At 37.4% G+C, this 20,400-nt stretch overlaps 3 protein-coding genes across 5 annotated transcripts; 2 read left to right on the forward strand and 1 right to left on the reverse strand.

The window, feature by feature from the left end:
• The first annotated feature begins 1,881 nt into the window (after nucleotides 1-1,881).
• eif3ja (eukaryotic translation initiation factor 3, subunit Ja) lies at nucleotides 1,882-10,113 on the forward strand. The gene is made up of 8 exons (XM_017485545.3): nucleotides 1,882-1,950; nucleotides 2,072-2,160; nucleotides 5,010-5,064; nucleotides 5,139-5,236; nucleotides 6,668-6,782; nucleotides 6,917-7,081; nucleotides 7,899-7,972; nucleotides 8,376-10,113. The coding sequence occupies exons 1-8, from the start codon at nucleotides 1,929-1,931 to the stop codon at nucleotides 8,505-8,507; spliced, it is 750 nt and encodes a 249-aa protein (XP_017341034.1). The 5' UTR covers nucleotides 1,882-1,928; the 3' UTR covers nucleotides 8,508-10,113.
• Nucleotides 10,114-10,217: 104 nt separating this feature from the next.
• On the forward strand, nucleotides 10,218-12,923 carry si:ch73-330k17.3 (IGFBP domain-containing protein). The gene is made up of 4 exons (XM_017485551.3): nucleotides 10,218-11,055; nucleotides 11,720-11,807; nucleotides 12,242-12,437; nucleotides 12,544-12,923. Exons 1-4 carry the CDS (start codon nucleotides 10,713-10,715, stop codon nucleotides 12,601-12,603), a joined length of 687 nt encoding a protein of 228 aa, XP_017341040.1. The 5' UTR covers nucleotides 10,218-10,712; the 3' UTR covers nucleotides 12,604-12,923.
• Nucleotides 12,924-13,876: 953 nt separating this feature from the next.
• On the reverse strand, nucleotides 13,877-20,400 carry parp16 (poly (ADP-ribose) polymerase family, member 16). Of its 3 annotated transcripts, none has more exons than XM_017485543.3 (7): nucleotides 20,162-20,400; nucleotides 18,370-18,566; nucleotides 18,010-18,147; nucleotides 17,649-17,855; nucleotides 15,985-16,156; nucleotides 15,600-15,783; nucleotides 13,877-15,053 (listed from the first exon to the last, which is right to left on the reverse strand). In XM_017485543.3, the coding sequence occupies exons 2-7, from the start codon at nucleotides 18,556-18,558 to the stop codon at nucleotides 14,918-14,920; spliced, it is 1,026 nt and encodes a 341-aa protein (XP_017341032.1). In that variant the 5' UTR covers nucleotides 18,559-18,566; nucleotides 20,162-20,400; the 3' UTR covers nucleotides 13,877-14,917. The 3 variants fall into 3 exon arrangements, with proteins under 3 accessions (XP_017341032.1, XP_017341033.1, XP_047015929.1); XM_017485544.3 differs by having other exon boundaries at nucleotides 15,600-15,744; nucleotides 20,162-20,397; XM_047159973.2 differs by lacking the exon at nucleotides 20,162-20,400 and adding an exon at nucleotides 19,489-20,155.

Here is a 20,400-nt window from a genome sequence, read left to right on the forward strand (position 1 = left end):
GGGGGACACCCTGGATGGCGTGCCAACCTATTGCAGGGCACAATCACACACACACACACACACACACACACACACACACACACACACACTACAGACAATTCGGAAATGCCAATCAGCCTACAGTGCATGTCTTTGGACTGGGGAAGGAAACCGGAGTACCCGGAGGAAACCCCTGAAGCACAGAGAGAACATGCATACTCCACGCACATAGAGCAGAGGAGGGATACAAAGCCCCAGCCCGGAGGTGAGACGTAAACATGCTAACCAATAAACCACCCTGCCCCTCTGTATAACAATATAATAACTTATATCTTATACAAGAGTGGGTATAAGTGCTGGCCGGCTGACAAGTTCTTGGTATTAATGGAGACCTGCAGAACACTAAGCTATATGAAGTACCTCACTGTCAGTGTAAATGTATCTGAGTGGGTGAGCATAACAGTTAATGTAAGTGATCAGAAGAACAAACTTGTTTCGCGGAAGTCCTCCAACATTAAATGTAACTATAAAAGGACAAAACGTTTAACTTGATCTTGAATAAATAAATAAAAATTGTTAGTGCTGGCAAATTGCTGTGGTATAAGAGGAATAAAACATTTTGGAACACACTGTTTAAAGGAAAATAATCAACTTTGAGGTTTTAACACTATCCCTGCTTCACAACAGGCCACATCACGCCACATTACATGAGTAAACAGCAGAAGTGAAAACAAAATCATTATTTAATGTTTTCTTGCACTGTGACAGTGATACTTGGTCTATTGGTTTGATCTTTAACTAATTCTCTGTAAGGAATTCTCTTCATTAACAGAAAAACACAATAGTCATCTTTGCGGTCGTAAGTCTTTATTCTAGCCAAATTCTAGCCACAGTTAATAACTGTTTGAAGTCCAAGATGAATTGTTTAAATAAGTGGAAATCAGACGTGGCTCCTGCTTGGTTAAATGAAAACCTGCAAAGAGCTTGTGCACAAGATTGAAAATCTCTGATATAACAGTGTAGATTAAATTTTCACTGCATTTAAAAAAAATTCAGGTATTAAAAAAAACTCTATAATATCCAGATAATATTATTGCATTTTTAACACTTACTTTTCCAGCCTTTTGTTGCCGCGTACCAACTTGTTTGGGACGTGTTGCGGCCATCAAATTCAAAATTACCGTATTTTTTTCCTTAAAATTTCCTCAGTTGAAACATTTGACATGTTTTCCATGTTTTATTGTGAATAACATATGGGTTTATGAGATTTTCAAATCATTGAATTATTTACAGTTGTTTACATTTTACACAGCTTCCCAACTTTTTTGGAATTGGGGTTGTAGTAGTAGTAAATGGTAAATTTACTATAATAGTAGTAATATTAGCAGTAGTGGTGGTATTATTATTATTATTATTATTATTATTAGTAGTAGTAGTAGTAGTAGTAGTAGTAGCTGTAATATTAGCAGTAGTGGTGGTATTATTATTATTATTAGTAGTAGTAGTAGTAGTAGTAGTAGCAGTAATATTAGCAGTAGTGGTGGTATTATTATTATTATTATTATTATTATTATTAGTAGTAGTAGTAGTAGTTGTAGTAATATTAGCAGTAGTGGTGGTATTATTATTATTAGTAGTAGTAGTAGTAGTAGTAGTAGTAGTAGAAGTAGCAGTAGCAGTAGTAATATTAGCAATAGTGGTGGTATTATTATTATTATTAGTAGTAGTAGTAGTAGTAGTAGTAGTAGTAGTGGTGGTGGTAGTAGTAGTAGTAGTAGTAGTAGTAGTGGTGGTGGTAGTGGTAGTAGCAGTAGTAGTAGTAGTAATAATATTAGCAGCAGTGACGGGAACAGTATGAACTTTTCTTTTGAAATATGTCTCCAGTTTCCCGGCGGAAGTAGCTCTGTTGTGGGCTATTCACTACACTGCACATCAGTGGTCCTTCCGAAATGGCGGACGCCGATTCTTGGGGTGAGAAATATACAGCGCGTTTGCTGTTTATTCACACACTCGCTATTCAGAAGAAATGTGCAGTCTGTGTAACAGCGTGTCGCTGTCTCTTCTAATGAAACGCTTTCTCCTTCCGCCCCAGATGCCGAGAGTTTTGAGCCAGAAGAGCCCATCAAGAAGGCGCCAGGACATGACAAGTGGGAGGGCGAGGATGAGGATGAAGATGTCAAAGTTAGTAACTTAGCCTTCTGAATGCCTGCTGATCTTTTCTGCACACATTGCCGGTTTTCTTTGCCTTTATCGAGACTGACCGTTCCTAAAGCAACCATAACGTGTCGATCGGGTCTTCAGACCAGCTAGCAAGCCGGAGTAGCCGATTAGGCGCTTTGTTTTCCCCATCGTTAGCAGTGCTAGCTAATGTAAATGATGTTGGCGAGGAGGGATGCTGGGAGAAGCGTGTAGTAGTGACTCACTGGGACAGGGATCAGAGCAGCACGACTGAATGAGAAAGCATACATGTACTCTTAATCATATTATTCACTGTAACATGAACAGAAGAACAGTACATCATAGTGTAAGGATCTTGAAATGTATGAGCCTGCTTTCTGGCATAAGTCATCAAACATACACTATATGACCAAAAGTATGTGGACACCTGACCATCACACTCATATTTTGGTTCTAACCCCAAAAGTTGAAAGCATACAATTGTCTAGAATGTCTTTGTATGCTGTAGCTCTAAGATGTCCCTTCACTGGGGCTAAAGGACCCAAACACATTCTAGCATAACAGTGCACCTGTGCACAAAGCCATGTCCACTGGTTAACTAGGTTAGTCTGGAAGAACTTGATTGTCCTGAACAGAGCTCTGACCTCAACCCCACTGAACACCTTCAGGATGATCTGATTGTGCACCCCAGGCATCCTCGCTGTACATTTCAACTCACTAATGCTGTTGTAGCTGAATGAACACAAATCCCCACAGCCACACTCCAAAATCCAGGGGAAAGCCTTCTCAGAAAAGTGGAGGTGATTATGGTTATGATGGTCAGGTATCCACAAACCTTTGGCCATATAGTATATTTCCAGAAGTGCTAAAAATGTCTTCATTGACCCATAGCTCCATTTATTTGTTAAAAAAAACCCAAACATGACAGACCCTGGAGTTGAATGTACATAAGTGATTTAATCTGCTGTTGTTAGTGTCTCATGTAAGTTAATCCCCCCAAAAATCTGATCCGGAAACTTTTCTTGATGTGTAATGAAGTGTTAAGCAAGCAGTGTTGCTGCAGTCATTTACAGAAATAGCGTTAATGTAATTGAGAATGGAAAAAGAGGGGGAGGAGCGGGTGACTTTATTTTAATCCTGCAGTTTGTTACTGTGAGCAATAATGTAGCTGGTCAGTGTTGTAGAAGTACTGTCAATAGCCCAAAAGGTTTATATTAATGCACTCATTCTAACACATGATCAGTACGATTGTAACAACTTACACAGGGACTTGTATGGCGGACGCTTCACATAAGCAGATTTAAAATCTGTGTGTAATTGTTGATACGGTTTTGTTTCCTTTTATGGAAGGAGCCGCCAGTGTCAGCACTTTCTAACAACTTTCTAAAGCTGGTCCTTTATGCTTCCCGACATGGGAGAGTCATCAGAACATGGAGCTTTCTTGTTTCTCAGTAACATGACAAACTACTTTTTGCCTTATTAACTTTGAAAGAGATTTTAAAAAACGAGAGGCTATATCGTAAGTTATAACAGGAAATAACTTGTTTTGCAGAAGTTCAAACAATAAGTGTAACTAAAAAAGGACAAAAGGCCCAAGAGAGCAAAATTGGCCATGCTCTCAGGGAAGGAGGGGTGGCATACGCTCTATCCTGTGAGTCCCAGTGACACTAGCCAATCATGCGCATCTGTGAGCTCATGCGTGGAAGTACTTACATAAGCACGAGAATTAAAAAAATAAATTTGTGTTGTCTGTTCAAGTTCAAGTGGCTTTATTGTTATTTCAAACATATACAGCTGGTACCGTACATAGTAACACGAAACAATGTTCCTCCAGGACCATGGTGCTACATAAAACAACACACTAACCACATGAGATGAGACAGAACTAAATAAGATCTACACATTTTTACATAAAGTGCAAGTGCGGATGTGTGCTAACAACAAAGGACAGATTCAGTAACTACTAAAACAGGACAATAGGCACAGTAATTGACAGTGTAGCTCCGACCAGTACACAGTTTTAGTGTGGAAGTGTCTGATACAAAAGAGAGTGCGAAAGAGTAACAATATAATTTATAAATGGTATAAATGTAAATATAACCTGCTTACTATTCGACAGATTAACTTATACCAAACATGGACATAGCAGTTATAACAGTAGCAGCCAGGTAAAGTGTCAAATAGTTACATGAAATTAAAATACGATATTTACCTATATACATCTGTGTGCATTTCTTACTATATTACGTCCTCGACAGAGTTAGAGTTTTTTGACTGATGGTATTCTTAGTCCATGACCTAGTGAACTAGTATCAGGATGTATTTATTGATCGAGACGTCAAAGCACTTCTGTAAAATGCTCTGGATAAGGGGCAGATGCCTTAAAAGTAAATGCATGTGTATGTGGGAAGATAGCATTTTCCTCGGAGAGTGTTACACTGCCCCTGACGTTGCATAAGCAGCAGTTTGAAAAGATGTGGTCAGCTGGCTTCACCTGCCTCAGAGGAAGCATGGGAAAGCCTCCCTGGTTGGCAGCTATCGTGTGATAGGGGAGAGCTGCCTGATGAGTGAGAATTGTCCATGTCTAAACTAGGAAGAAAATCTTGGGGGAGAAAACAAAACTTGATGTGGTCTAGAATAAATAAATAATGGTAATGTTGGTAAATTGCTGTGGTAGAAGCAAAATAAAACACTTTCGAGAGTTACTGTTCAAAGGAAAAAGGTATATTCTCCACATCACATCGCCCTGTCATGGTTTATTTCCCTATAACAGCACGTCCCGTGATATTTTATTCTTTACATCCCATACTGCCCTCATATAGATATATTTGCTTGTCTGTTTTCTCATTCAGGATAACTGGGATGATGAAGAGGAGGAAGAAGAAAAGGTGACCGAGACTAAAACAGGTGAATTAAAGTGCAATTTGACATCCTTTGAGCAATCCAGTGTTTGCTTCAGCTCACACATTTTTATCTCGTAGTTGCAGTGACAAAGCCATCAGAGAAGAAAAAACTTAGTGATAAAATCAAAGAGAAGGAGAGTTTACAAAAGAAAAAACAAGAAGAGTTTCGAAAGCAGGTGAGGAATTCATGTCATGGTGCATCTTTTCGTTCTTAAATATGTGTTTACTGTATTGCACCTGCGTGTACTACTGGTCAGGAGCTACCATGGTCTTAATAATAACTAATGGTGCTGTAGTGTACATGTGAATACAGTAGAGAAGGAGAATGCCCAGTGAATTGTTTGTAGTGTTGTGATTTAACTTTCTGCTGTGTTGTTGGTGATGCTCATGGCATGAGGGAGTGCAGTTTTATCTCAACGCAGACACGTTTTATCTTTAGACACCGTTTGATCCTATTACTCAAACACAAATTGGAAGTAGTCTTTATTGAACAGACCACAAAACTGTCTGAGCTAGAAGGGTGTGAACGCAGTGTTCATGTTGACGTATTAGGCTCCCAGTGTAGAGATAGATAAGCCTATGAGAACAGTATTTAGTCAGTGACTATATAAAAGCAGGAACTATTTGAAATTGTGGATTGACTAGAGTGCAACAGCATTTGGTGTTAGAAAAACAAACAACAACATTCTGTCAATCAGAACCCCTTTTATTACAAATAAAAACAACAAATTTCTCAGCACAGTTTCATTTATGAACATATTTAGGAACATATTCAAACTGTTCACATTTTAGGATCATATATTTTTTGTGTAGACAAAATCTTGGGCTATTTATTGGAATCTGAGTGCTTTTTATTTCTAAATGTTTGATTCACATAAAATTTTTTATTACATATTTGTCAAGATTCAAGTTGATATGTTTGGTTTGGATTAAACCCATTCAAGTCACAGACTGATGACTCAATAATAAACATAATAACTTTGATTATTGTGGTATGTTTTCCAGCACTGTAGTAAATGTTTCTAAATCACAGACCCTACTTTGAAAACCATGGCTCTAAGAGATGTAAATAATTTCCCTGGTGTTGTACTCCATGTGTTACCTTCCAAATTTGATACCAGTTTTTTCTTAAAAGATCAATATAATCTATTGTACGAATAAGCATTAGGTAAATATTCGTCCTTGTATCAAACCGTATAGACATTAGTTTTATAAATTGGTAATTTTACTAATTGAAAAGGGATTAGTGTATAACGTTTGTTTATTTTTTTTTGGGGGGGGGGTTGACTTCTGATGTCTGTGTTTGTGTCTGGGCTCAAATTTATTAATACAGATCATCAAAGTTCAGTCTGTCGTGTCCCAACCCGAGGGAACATAAGAAAAAAGAGTTGCTCCTAGTCTTAGGTTTGCATGTATGAAGCATTTGGGTAGTCATGATCTAAAATGAGGCCCTTATAATAGAATTCATTATGGCATTAAAAGCAATGAGTGATGCTCGATATATGGTCTTGTTCTGAGAAATGAACTCCCTAGTAATAAATATGGAACACTGAATGGAGCACTAGTAAATTGTTGTTGTTAATTGATGAGATCTATGTCTGTGGCAGATAGAGGAATCTAAAGACAGCACAGAAAACACACCTGAGGAGGAGTTAGCAGAAAAACTTCGACTGAAGAAACTTCAGGAGGATTCAGATTTGGAACTAGCCAAAGATGCTTTTGGTGAGTGCTGTCTTTATATCTCCACAGTATATGAAATGCACGCTTTATCTGTTATTATGCTAAGGATGTCGAGACATTCTCATCCACGCTTAACATACTTTTGAGGTTGTGATTTTTGTGTTTTCCCCCTTAAGGCATTGTATCGAATAACGTAACAGGAATAGATGCCATGAGCCCCTCCTCCAAAGAAGACTTTACAGAGTTTGAGCGGTTGCTGAAAGAGAAAATAAGTCTCTACGAGAAGTCAATACACTATTCCAGCTTTTTAGAGTCACTGTTCAGAGACCTATGTCTTTCATGTGAGTTTGGCTTTCACACAATGTCAGTATCTGTTTTGTGATACAGTCAGTCCTGGGGCCTGTACCATGAAGCAAACTCAGAGTGATGAAATTAGTTTCAAGTTGACAAAACCAAACCAATCCAATCAGGCTTTATTGGCACACTGACGCTGGTTATCAACATACTCTGTCAACTCAGGCTTTGATCCTTAAGCTATGATTAGTCCACAGTGGCGCGTGTGCATAAACGTGTGACGTCGGCACCGAACAGCCAATATTTCGCGGATATATGAGGAAATTACACATACACTAACCGCAAAAAAAAGCAACTCCGATGTGGCTGCCAAAGCTCTGGGACATCTGACAATTCTGATTGTGTAAATGCGTAAGTTTACTTTTATAGGCTCACGATGAGAATAAATGGATAGAAAGCTTATAACCCCGGCATGTTTCATGTCATTTCATTTAATATAAATGTAAATTGATTTAATTAAATGTTTCTCTGCAAAGTGCTCTTACAGTTTGCGCTGTGGAGTTGAATTAGTTGCATCACTTATGTCACTTTGCTCACAGCTGATTGGTCCAAGTTGGGTTTGAGTTCTCTTACCCAGAACATAACCTGCCATGGAGCATGAGTTACTATGGTGATAAACACTGGTAAAAGCTGAGCCAATTTCATAGTACCTAAAACCCAGGGATGGCACAAACTGAACTGAAACTTACCTGGCTAGCCACTTAAACCAGCTTCATGGTACAAGCCCCTGGTCAAATGTGTTTGTTTACAATTAGTCTCAGTGTTCTTACACATGTTTCAGCTGTAACTTGTATTTTGTTATAGTGGAAGTTGAAGACTTGAAAAAAATTAACAACTCACTCACAGTGTTACTCAGTGAGAAGCAGAAGCAAGAAAAGGTACGGTGTCTGGTTTATTGTCAAGCACATAAATAATCATATATTATAAATTATATGTAAGACTACTTATTTATCTGTACACTTAATGGCTGTGCAAGGGCAAATATATATATATATATATATATATATATATATATATATATATATATATATATATATATATATATATATATATATATATATATATATGTATGTATGTATAAAATGTGTATGGGAATCAGTATATTATGTATGCTAGCATAGCATTTTGTTCTGTAATGGATGATGTCAAATCTACAGCCAGAACGTCTTCTACGGTCACACCATCTTGATCAAAATATTTAAGATTTAAATTGTTATGGCCCCAGGATATTTATAGTTTGCTGCCTAATTCTGTGGTGTTTTTTCCCCCCTCTTTGAACAGCAAAATAAAGGAAAGAAGAAAAAGAAAGGTGGTTTACCAGGAGGTGGTTTAAAAGCCAAGATGAAAGATGACTTTGGTGACTACGGCGAGTTTGATGGAGGTTATGTACAAGACTTTGAAGATTTTATGTGACCTCCGCTTCGTAACCCATCATATTCTTTGAGTGATGAAACATATGAAACTCTACAGCGCATGGCCTCTCCCTACAGTCAGACCCACGTCCAGAATCAAGCTAGAAAACTTGAACCACATCCCATGTAACACACTAGCCTAAGCTTAAGTGGTTTACTCTGAGAAAGACTTGAGTGAAGCATATTTCTCTGGTTTATATTGACTGTAGGACATTGTAGTGTTTGCTGTGGAAAAAAGGTCATAGTCAGGTAATGTCCTTTTGGTCAAAAATTGAAAGTTACAAAAAAATAAAAAATTTAAATGAAAACTGACCGATGTGAAACAGAAGCTTCACATGAAAGTGTATAAAAGAGTTGACAGTATTACTGTTTAAAAGAGCTACTTTACATTAAAATAAATTTGACATTCTATGCAAATTTCAGAAGAAATGTCTGTTATGTATTTTGATTACATTTCTGCTGTCCTTGCATTGAGACAACTATAGACATTACTGGTCACTGCTTTTGCTGAATAAGACAACACATAAAGTGATTGCCATTAAAAGCAGTATTGCTTTACGTTACGCTTTCCTTAACTGACATTTAGTTTACATGAACAGCAGCATTAATACATAACATTAACAAAATAACATACACTTGTATTATTATTATTATTATTATTATTGTTGTTATTATTATTTATTTGAATAATGATCTAACCAAACAAGCTAAATAATCAACACCTACAATAATCAGTGTTTATCCCATCAGTGAGTAAAATTAAGTCCAGAATGAATCAAAATTATTTGCGGCTGTTAACTGACAAAATTCAGAAATAAACAACATAGTGAAGATTAATTATTGTTAATTTAAGCGTGTGTATTTTTAGTCATAGATACAATAAAGATCAGACAGTGCAAAATTGCAGTGCAGTATTTATTTAACAATCCAACATTAGTTAGTAACTATTTACGTATTGTTTAGGAATGTTAAAGTTTATGGTTTGGTAATATTAATGAATACATTAATTAATTAATGATGTTAGTTAAGATAAACATAATGTAAAGCATTACCTTAGAAGCAGTCACATGCCTATGGAAGTTGTGTAAAGAGTTTCACTTTTCTACTTCTAGGTGATCATGTATAAATCTTTCTTTAGATGCATTGAGCCTAACGTGTTGAGTATAGTGTACCAAATCTGATAAGAGCTTATTTCTACATGCAGAGATAGAGCAGTTAATGGTTGCATTCCGTTTGAATCAGAAATATGGAGCTATATTCAGTCACGTATTTAAAATATTGTGTTTTATCGTGTGTTGCAATTTTTTCTCTCACTTTTTTGCAGTGCTAATTTTGTGAACATCATGTTATGTTATGTTTGCGGTTTAACATGTTCCTTTATGCACAGTGTCACTAAACCATACAGGTGGGTATTATTACAAGAGATTTTAAGAATATTACTATTGTTACTTTGCAAATGAAGTGCATATAAGACATCTTCTCATGGAACTTGGGAGTTTCCATTTTTAAAGTCTTGCGTTATGAAAATTTCATGTCAGCAAAGCAAACGATAGCATTCTGCCATGTTTTATAGAGATCTAATTTAATAAAAGTCTTCAAGAAGTAAATCCGTGTGCTCTCTTTAATGCATTTTGCAGTCAAATAATTTGGGAATTGTTGGTTCTAAAAAAAATGTGAATTAATTTTACTGACATTTTATTTCATGAAGTGCCATTTGGATAACATATTACAATAGTCTGTCTTATGAAACACAATGCATCGAAGATAAACACGTAACAGTGGTCAAGGTGTTGAGGTCTGCAGTGGAGTTTTATTACGACCATACTGACTCTCCTCAGATAACCTGCCAATGTCCTAATCTCGTCTTTGTTAGAAGAGGGTGATTATCTTGATCGTTCACAGAATTGCCGCTCTCTATTGACTACTTGACAAAGGGGCTAGTCTTTTCCCCATGAACCAACTTATCTCAAGTTTCTTAAAAGGTAGAAATGTTTTGGGTTTTTTTTTTAAAGAAAAAAAAGCAAAGAGACTATAAAGATAAGACTTGGGGTAATTAACAGTAAAAAAGTTTCTTTAATACACCATCATCCATTGGCTGTTGTGGGGGTGGAGGTTTTGTAAGTGTATGACTAGAGCATAAGATCTTACATGTAGGGATCTTTACAGAAAAAAGGGGAGTTGGTGGTTCAGGACACTTCATATTACCATGGATTACAGAGCATTTCATTTTTTGAGTGTGGTTTGTGCTGCAACAACTGTGATGTCCAGTTTAAATAGCACTAGATCTGGGTCACAGATTCTCCATGCCTTGCACTGTCCACCCTGTGAGCGCATCCACTGTTCACCTCGCAGAGCGCTGAGGCTCCAGTGTAAGGGGGGTGTTACTACAGGCGTCTGTGGCTGCTGCCCTGCATGTGCAAAACAAGCCGGGGAGAGCTGCGGAGGAACGTGGGACTACCTGGGGAAATGTGATGAAGGCTTGGTGTGTGTTTACCTGGAACCTACTGAGAGCAAGCCAGAAGCAGAGCATAAGGGGATCTGCAAGTCGGGTAACAAAGTTTCTCAATCCTTGGCCAGCTGGTATACAGTATGTTCTCTTAGCCAGGTAAACAGGTTCTGGAGAGTGCTTAATTACAAGATGTAGGTGCATTTCACATTGGTATAATAATAATCTAGTGTTATCTGTGCCCCAGTAACACTAAATCTGCGCATACCTGCTAATATTACATTTCCAAAACTGTGGCAGTGGAGACCTTGTAGAATAGACAGATATAATTTAGTTATTTACACAAGCTATCCAGTGCTGAAAAGTTTCTGGTTGGTCTCTTAATTTTTTTAGGTTGTTAAAAGATGGGCTAACATGAGGATCAATTCTTGATAAATTCATGAATTATGAACAGATAAAACGTTTGAAAAAAATCCTTTCATAAAGAAACTACCATATAGTGATGAAATCAGGCACAGGGGCAAATACAACATCTACAGTAAGTTACAGATACAAAATGACACAGATAAACTATGGAATTTGACAACATGTAACGAGACTAATGATAACTCGAGTGCCCCATAGTGCTTCATCTGTTTTTAAGTTTCTGCTCTTTTTTATGGATCTCATTTGTTCAGTATGTATTATTCTATTTTCAGTCATTTTATCCAGTATTAATAATCTGAGTTTGTTTCATTCATTGTGTGTGTGTGTGTGTGTGAATTCAGTACTTGAAGTCCTTGAGAGAGACGCTTGTCGTCCAGATTGTACATGGGAACTGTGTCAGGCAAACCCCAATGCAATCTGCTCAGCCAGGTGACTCCTAGTCAAACATACTATCATTAATCTTCACCAACTACTTAGGTCTGTGACAATTATTATAAAATTGTTTTAAAACTCCCACAAATATTCATTTTTATTTATAGCCGGTTTTCATTTAGCAGTTTTCACTGCCTAAAAGGCAGTCAGAAGTACACTCTACCTAATTTACCTACACAATACTATTATGTAACTTATAAGTCATAAAACAAACAGAAAACACATTGTTAATCATAATGATTTGTACAACAGCTAATCATCAGCCAAAATTTCATCATTGCGACAGGTCTAAAAAAAAAAAAAGGGGGGGGGGGATAGAGAATGATTTCATATATTGTATGCATGGAAATGTAGTCCTAACTCAACTATTTGAATTCTAAATAGTAGAATATCTCTAAAATGGTGTCAGTGTAGCCTGTTTGTTATTGCAGGTCTGTGTCAGTGGAAAAGCGTGAGTGTGGGGGTTTCTGTCAACACACCACCTGCTCCAGCTGTTTGGTTCTCAGGCGTCCAGCGTGTTCTCAGGCCTGTGCTCACACAGACCATGTCTGCCTGCATCGTTTTGGGAGGTGTGTGCACAGCCATCTGGAGGCACACAGAGAAACAGTGTGCCACCAAAACCTGCAGGTGAATACAGTTAAACTGCACTTAAAGCACTTCCTTTGGCATTAACATTAAAACGTTGCATTTGTTGATGCCATGTTAAAGTTTTTAAATGTTTTTGTCCCAACAGAGCAACAATGAGGGCTACTTCATGTGTTTGGCTCCTGCTTGTCCAAATGCAGCAGAATAATTATGCATTTGTGGAGGAACTGCTCCAAAGTGATCTAGGTTTAAAATGTAGAATATTAAGGCAGCTATTTTTGATATAATTTTTTTTGTAACCTTTGTGACTACAGATGACACATGAAAGAATAATGATGTGAATATGTTTTTATGTAATACTTTTTTTTTGTTTATTCAATTTGATTTAATTCCTGTACATTTGTATTTATTATGTCCAGAACATTAGCTATATGATCAGATGTTTACATTCATACAATGCCACAATTATTACAAGTATTAAATAAAATGGATTTTCGTTCCTAAATAAATGAAAGGAAATTCTAGTCATCTGATTTCATTGTTCATATTTGACTCTTCTCTTCGGTCCCTTCTAAATAGGACTGATAAGATCAGATAGTAAAGTGTTAAGACACAATGTGACCTCTGAGGAAAAGATGCCCACCCTGAACAATCTCTCACACCTGGTGGGCTGTTACTGAATAACAGGTGATTTATGGAGCCGTAATAAGACACTGATCGGCAGGGCAGAAAAAAAAAGTCTAGACGTACAATAGCAGTCTGTTCCTTTTGATGTCTGGTTTATATCACAATTCACAAGGAAAGGAAATAGTTAATTCTGATAAACATGCCTGAGAAATGCAGATTTATGGGTTTATGAGGTGCAAAACAGTTGGACTGCTACGTATGATGGTGAACACAGGAAGTTCTCTGTAATCTTAGTCAATAAGCATTAAAACATTAAAGTATTGAAATCTGCTCATTTTCTGCTCAGTGTGGGTGAAAATATTTTTGGACAAAAACAAAAAATAATTTTTATTTTTTCTGTCATTTAGCACATGCATTAACACATGAAGTTTTAGAAATAGTGGTGCTGAAATTTTTTTTCTGAGGTTTTCTTTCTTTCTCTTACTATAAAAACATGATGTACTGTACAACAGCATTACTGTAACTCGCCCCACCTTGTGCTCATTGTTCCCGAGATTGGCTCCGGCTCGGCCCTGACCAGGATAAAGCGGTTACTGAAGATGAATGAATGAATTATTGTAACAGTAAGAGCAACCTTTAAGTGCACCTGAACAAAGCTGCATTATCAAAGATGAAAGCTTCATACACATTTTTATCAGCTACTATCGCCACTATCGTGATAGGAGGATTGCTGCTGTTTTTGACTGATAACAGTGGATGAAAACAAAAGCTTTAGGGTGTCTGGTACAATAAAACAGTACAACAAAGACACTAATATTAGTTTTGTACATGTACTATTAAGAAACATGACAAAATCCTGGAAAGATATGTGTTTATTAACCCAAGTGTAAACTATTTTAGAGATTTATTCACAGAATAATAGGTCAATGGTCATGAACACATACTGCAAATTTTTTTAACATTAAAAACACACACACACACACACACACACACACACACACACACACACACACACACACACACACACACACACACACCTGGTCCTAGTTTATTGTTCTCCTGTTAGTCATATTTAGGCAACTAAACAATGAAGAATTTAAACAGTTCCCAAATCAACTATATTGAAAATGTATCATTCAACCTTTTCTAAACAAAAACTTTCATAAAGAGAAAACTCCCAACAGTCTCACAGTATATAAGACACACACACATACATTTTTTGTATATATATATATATATATATATATATATATATATATATATATATATATATATATATATATGTGTGTGTGTGTGTGTGTGTGTGTGTGTGTGTGTGTGTGTGTGTCTTATATACAGTATAAGAATGCAGTATCAGAAATCATTTTGTGAGATGGCTCAAACGGTGGAACATAAGGGATACATTCAATTAATCTCTCAGTCCTATAAACAGTAAAATTATCATTGTGGTCAACTACTGGTTCCCTATAATTAATTTACATTTAGGCAAGCAGGTGCTGACCTTGGCCAAGCACATTCCTGTAAAGACAGGTCACAATAGGACAGCACTTTGTCCCTCATAATTTGGTTGTACAGCTAATGTATGACAAGCTACATGCCACAGTGTTTAAAAAAAAGAATCCCACAGCCTAGATAGGCAGGCGTCTATCCCCACACTGTTCCTCAGATGTAAATGTTACATTGTGTTAACTTAAAAAGTTAATAAATGCATATTAAACGTTGATTAAATTATGTGTGCCTGCAGTACAACTTGCACACACTAACTGATGGATAAAATGTTCAGAGTTTCCTGAGCATTAAGTTCATTGCAAGTCTTGAACTAAATTCTTAAGTGATCTTTGTGAACCAAAGAAAAAGGCACTTTGGAAACGAGGCAAATGTGATGAAAAGTTGGATCACCGGAATATTCTATGCCAAAATGACTGAAAACTAGTAGAATTGAAGGCACCAATGAATATGAGAAGCAGAAGGTAGAGACCCATCATAATGGCAAAATGGTGTCTGACCAGCCATGATGTCCTTTGAGCATGTCTGAAAAAATAACCAGGGAATAGAAAAAAAAAAAATCCATCAAACAACAATCAAAATATTTATGAATTTAAAATGGACTTTTTATACAGTGTTTTTATTTAAATCTAGATACATTAAATAAATACATGGATAGAGGTATAAAATACATAAACTATAAGTATAAAAATAATAAAATCAAAGCTTGTATAATAATGCTTTAAAGAAAATAGAGTAAAATTCATTTGCATAAATATTTACATAAAAATAACTTTATAAATTTACATACATTTACAGGATCACAGATTCATGAAACAAGTTCATTCATTTACCTCTAAAAATATACACCTCTTTATTTTCACTTTCCTACTTTGTTTCCAGCGTTTCTAAAAAATACTGTGTTGTCCCCCCCCCAAAATTGGTAAAGTGCAAATCTGCCATCCGCTCAACTGCTATTCTGACTGTGCTTTCAACCATGCTATAAAATTCAGAATCCTGTGGCACATGTATTATTACAAATTATACAACCCCCAACCATCTGCAATCAGAATGTACAAGAAAAAGTCTCACCTGGTTCTAGAACGTTTCTGAGAGTATACCAGCAAGTACTTTACTCTCAGCAGCTCATTATTGGTGACCACAAAGTACTTCTCTGGCACGTCCCCACCCTCGCTGTTCCTTGCCCTCAAACGCTTGCGGTCAAGGTTCTCGGAGTCTAAAATATTTGAGAAGATCTTAACCCAAATTCTCTTGTCTTTAAAAAAAAAAAAAATATCCATCAAACTATTGTAACGACAAGAACTAGATGTTTACAAATAGCATTCACAGGCCAAAGTGTAGTATAAAAATGAATTCTGCATTAGGAAGACAAAAGTGAGGTCGTTAACATGGTAAATAACATTTCTGAACAGTTGAATAACAGACGGCACATTATTCTTGATCTGTGGTACATTACCTTTCTTCTTTACCTGACACTTTACATCTGGATGATCAATAATCTCACACAAGGCAATACAGCTTAGTACTGGCCCAAGGACACTGTCACACCATCCATTTCCATGGGGGCTATAGAGAAAAGCCATACTAAGGTCACTGGTCAGGTAAGTGCCTTCTCCAAACAGTGATGTCTGAAAGAAAAAGGACAGAATTACTAGAGATTTGCATGGGTATTCCAATACCCGGTTAGGTAACTGAGGTGCCAGTATTCAAATGCTGAAACCATTATCCGGGTATTTGTTATGCCCTACATCCTCATGAAGTGAGAAAATATGCTGCTGAAAATGAAAAGCCATGTCTGGTAATATTTTTTTAATGCAGAGAGCAAAAAAGAGAGATAAGGCGAAGAGGAGAGTAGAGTTAAAAGTTATATCCATTAATGAAGTATTATCGATGTTCAAATATTGCTGTTGCAACCACATGCAATACAATTAAGATAATTACATGTCTAGTACACTCAAAAAGACCTTCCCATCAATAAATTATAAAGGTTCAAATAAAATATTACCTCATGGTATGCTAAACTACATACACACGGAATAACACATTTTGTCAATTCCAACACCCCATTAAAAAAATAACAGTAACAGAAATGCTGGTCTGCCTGAATATACTACAGTCGCATGAAGTATTATTACTTGTTGTAATGTACTATGAAAAAAATGAGTGAAGGTGGTGGGTGTATCTAATAAACTGGCAACTCAGTAAACACCATTTATTAGATACATCTTTATTGTATTAGATGCACCTACCATATACACACTGTGTAGGTATATAATTACTGGCTGTTACCTTTTCCCTTCAATTAGTTTTACCATCTCCATCAGTTGAAATGAACAAATAAAACACCACTGAACATCATCTGATTGCAGACAGTAATTGTATACCTATAAAATCCACCTATTTGGTAGGTATGTCTGGCAAAATAGTGAGATCAAGGTTTCCCTAATAAACTGGAAACTCAGTGTATAAGATCTACCTACAGACTGATAAGACACAAATTGACTACCAATGTGAGAAACAGCTCCACAAAAAGTGCTAATTTTGTACTGATTGGATGAGTCTGTCTTAGAACCGAAGAGTCTATATTTTTTTGTATGAGGAAATGCAAAATTCTTCTAATGGTAGACTAGATGTAATCAAACTTATTTCCCATGAGGCCCACTTCCTAGTCTTTTGAGAACTTGGATCATTTTTCAGTTAATTTCAAGGCTTCTCCATTTACCTTGACAGAAAGTGGCTGGATGCCGCATCAGTGCATCTTTCAAACACTGCGAGCACGGTCCAAAACATTACGAATGTGAACTAGCGGGAAAAGGGCTGTGGCTCTCAAAGAGTGTCAGTTAATATCAGAAGGTTGTTGCAAATGTTATTCGGCTCATCTGTTGCTCCTATTACGGAAAAAAGACAGCACTATCAGTGTATTTTGGAGTAGCTAATAAATGGTGCTCCTACACAAAATGCATAAAGACTGGCAGGAAAAATACAGTCTTATTGCATTAATATTTTTTGTATTTTCCAACAGACCCCTCACCTGCACCCCTCATGCGATGCCCTACAGTTTGAATACCTTTGGGCTAGACCAAGAGAAAGCTGAATTTCACATATATTACAGACACTGACCTTATTCAGATGGCAGTGTAGACCATTGTGAATAATGGAATGAAAGTTCTCCAGTCGGCTGCCATGGAATGCATAGATAACATCCCGTCCTGCACGTGTCTTCTCAAACTTCGAATTCATTTGTTCACAGTATTCCAATTCAAAAAGGAAGTCTGGCACAGGAGAGGAGACCCCTGCATTTTGTGTCATCTGGCTGAGTCTGGTCCACTTAAATTGTTAAAGAAACAGAATGTAAAAAGAAAGTAGAGAATCACTGTTTTAAATTAAACACGATTATTTCAAACATTGTAAAATGATGACACACCGTATGCCATTTTCAGCGAATATCTACAAATCAACAATATTCAAACTTTAGAAGCACCTCTTCTTTCTGGATGGTCTTTATATCAAAACTCTTGGAGGAGAGCACCCAGTGTACTAGTGCCAGATGATGATCTCCATCTCCTGATTCCAGTCGGACCAGGTCTCTTATGCTTGGCAAGGAGCTCACATCTTTCTGCTGTAAGAATCAAAAGATGTTTTCCCCATACAGTTCAATATCTTTGGCTGGCTTGTGCTGAATCTTTGAACTGAGTGATGTGATGCTACAGTAATTCGTTCTGTAGGATGGATGCTGCATACTTCACCTTGTTTCAAGGAACTCAAATCCCAGATACAGAAGCCTATTCATAACATGGTATTGTAAATCACAATCAAAGAACAACAAAATGCAATCTCTTACCAACTCTTCAAAATCCTTTATCTCTCCTCGTAGATATCGAGGTGGGAACGGTCTCAGGACAGAGTCACGCTTGTAGTTCTGCACGGCAGCCACAAAAAGACTGCAGCGCAAATCTGCAGCAACAGGGTTAAGATGGAGATGGGAGCGCACCAGCTCTCTGACCGTGGCTGGTGCTAGAGGTGGCTGCATTCCCAAAACTGGAAAACAAGTAAGGGATTACAACAAACCTCTGTGCAGCAATAAGGTGAAAGATGTAAGCACAACCACTTCATTATATGCATTTTCATCCATCCATCCTTTCATCTTCTATACCACTTATCCTTCCTTCAGGGTCACGGGGAAACCTGGAGCCTCTCCCAGGGAGCATCAGGCACAAGGCGGGGTACACCCTGGACAGGGTGCCAATCCATCGCAGGGCACACACAAACACACTCACACACCCATTCATACACTACGGACACTTTGGACATGCCAATCTGCCTACCATGCATGTCTTTGGACTGGGGGAGGAAACCGGACTACCCGGATGAAACCCCCGCAGCACGGGGAGAACATGCAAACTCTGCACACACAGGGCCACGGTGGGAATCAAACCCCCGACCCTGGAGGTGTGAGGCAAATGTGCTAACCACTAAGCCACTGTGCGCCCTTATGCATTTTCAGTACATTAAAAAAAAAACCTATTATATGCGTTCATCCTGACACCCTGCTGAAAAAAACAACAGAAACAATCATAGAAATTGTAATCGTTTTAATGTTTATAATGGGAATTGCATTGGTTTTAATGGAAACCATAACGATCCCTGTGGGTCTCTACTGGTAATTTGTTGCCTTCTGTTGGTGGCACGTTATGTCTAGTGGATACCATTAAGGACCAATAATGGTAATGGTTTTAATGGTTAGCTGATGGTTTGTGTAGTGGAAACCATTAGAATTTCTCTGATGGTGTCTATTGTTTTTTTACAGCAGGTCAGAACAAGGGCTTTGTGTTATTTCTGCCTTAATATTTGTTAAGCAAATAATCTCAGCTATGAGTTGTACATTTTTCCAGGCACTCCTGTCATTGCAGCACAGAAAGTTTCATTTCCACTTTAATTTGTACGTATATTGATTAACTACCTTAGCAGGGAACTCCATCAGCCATCGGCTGTCACAACTGCAGTTGGTTCAAACAGGCATTTCTAAATCCAGTTTAACACTTGTTTATTCTCCCAGGGTTTAGAGTCTTCCTAAGGTGTAGTACAGGTGTCTGTTTTGACTACTGTGTCACCAGTTTAATGTTTTTAGGAGATGGTTAGACCTTTTATTGATACATTTTCATGATCTGGCCTTTCGAGGTATATTTTCATACAAACAGACCCTAGTTTTTGATTCGCGGCCTAGTTTTAACGTGGTGACTGCACAGTTGTGGCACATATGTTAGCACTTAAGGACAAAGCTTACAGAAGCTAGCTAGCTAACCAACAAGGTGGTGAGTTAAATAAGTTAGCATCAAGCTAAATAACGTAACGTCGATAGGGCCGACCTTATAACCTCTAACTTTTATTTAGCTATTTTGTCTGTTAGTTTTGACTCTTGTTATGGAACGACGAGGTAACAGAGACATTAGCTATTATTGTTATTAAGCTAGTTTGTTTACCTAATTCCACGAAGTTAATATGGACAGAGATAACTAGCCGTACCGTACATTAGTTACTAGCTTGTAACAATATTGCTAGCCGTTTGCTGACAAATGTTACAAATATTCAGCAACACCTCTGGCTAGTTAAGTACCCAAGCTAATCTTACTCACCTCGCTAAAGAGTTACAACTCAGCCGACACAGTCATCAGAGTATGTGTCCTGTAGCGCTTCCGGTGCTAATTCTCCGGACTATTTATCGCTACTTCATCCCGTAAAAGCAGTGTCTACTCCCAAAGATACCACAGCTACTGTATTTTGGATTTAGTATCAGTTTTTAACCTAGGCGTGGATAGAAAATGGAAACCGTGACCCAGCCCCTGTCGCCTGTGTAGTGTACAGTGTTCAGGCC

The sequence above is a fragment of the Ictalurus punctatus genome, chromosome 14, assembly GCF_001660625.3.
Source record: "Ictalurus punctatus breed USDA103 chromosome 14, Coco_2.0, whole genome shotgun sequence".
NCBI classification, from domain to species: Eukaryota; Metazoa; Chordata; class Actinopteri; order Siluriformes; family Ictaluridae; genus Ictalurus; species Ictalurus punctatus.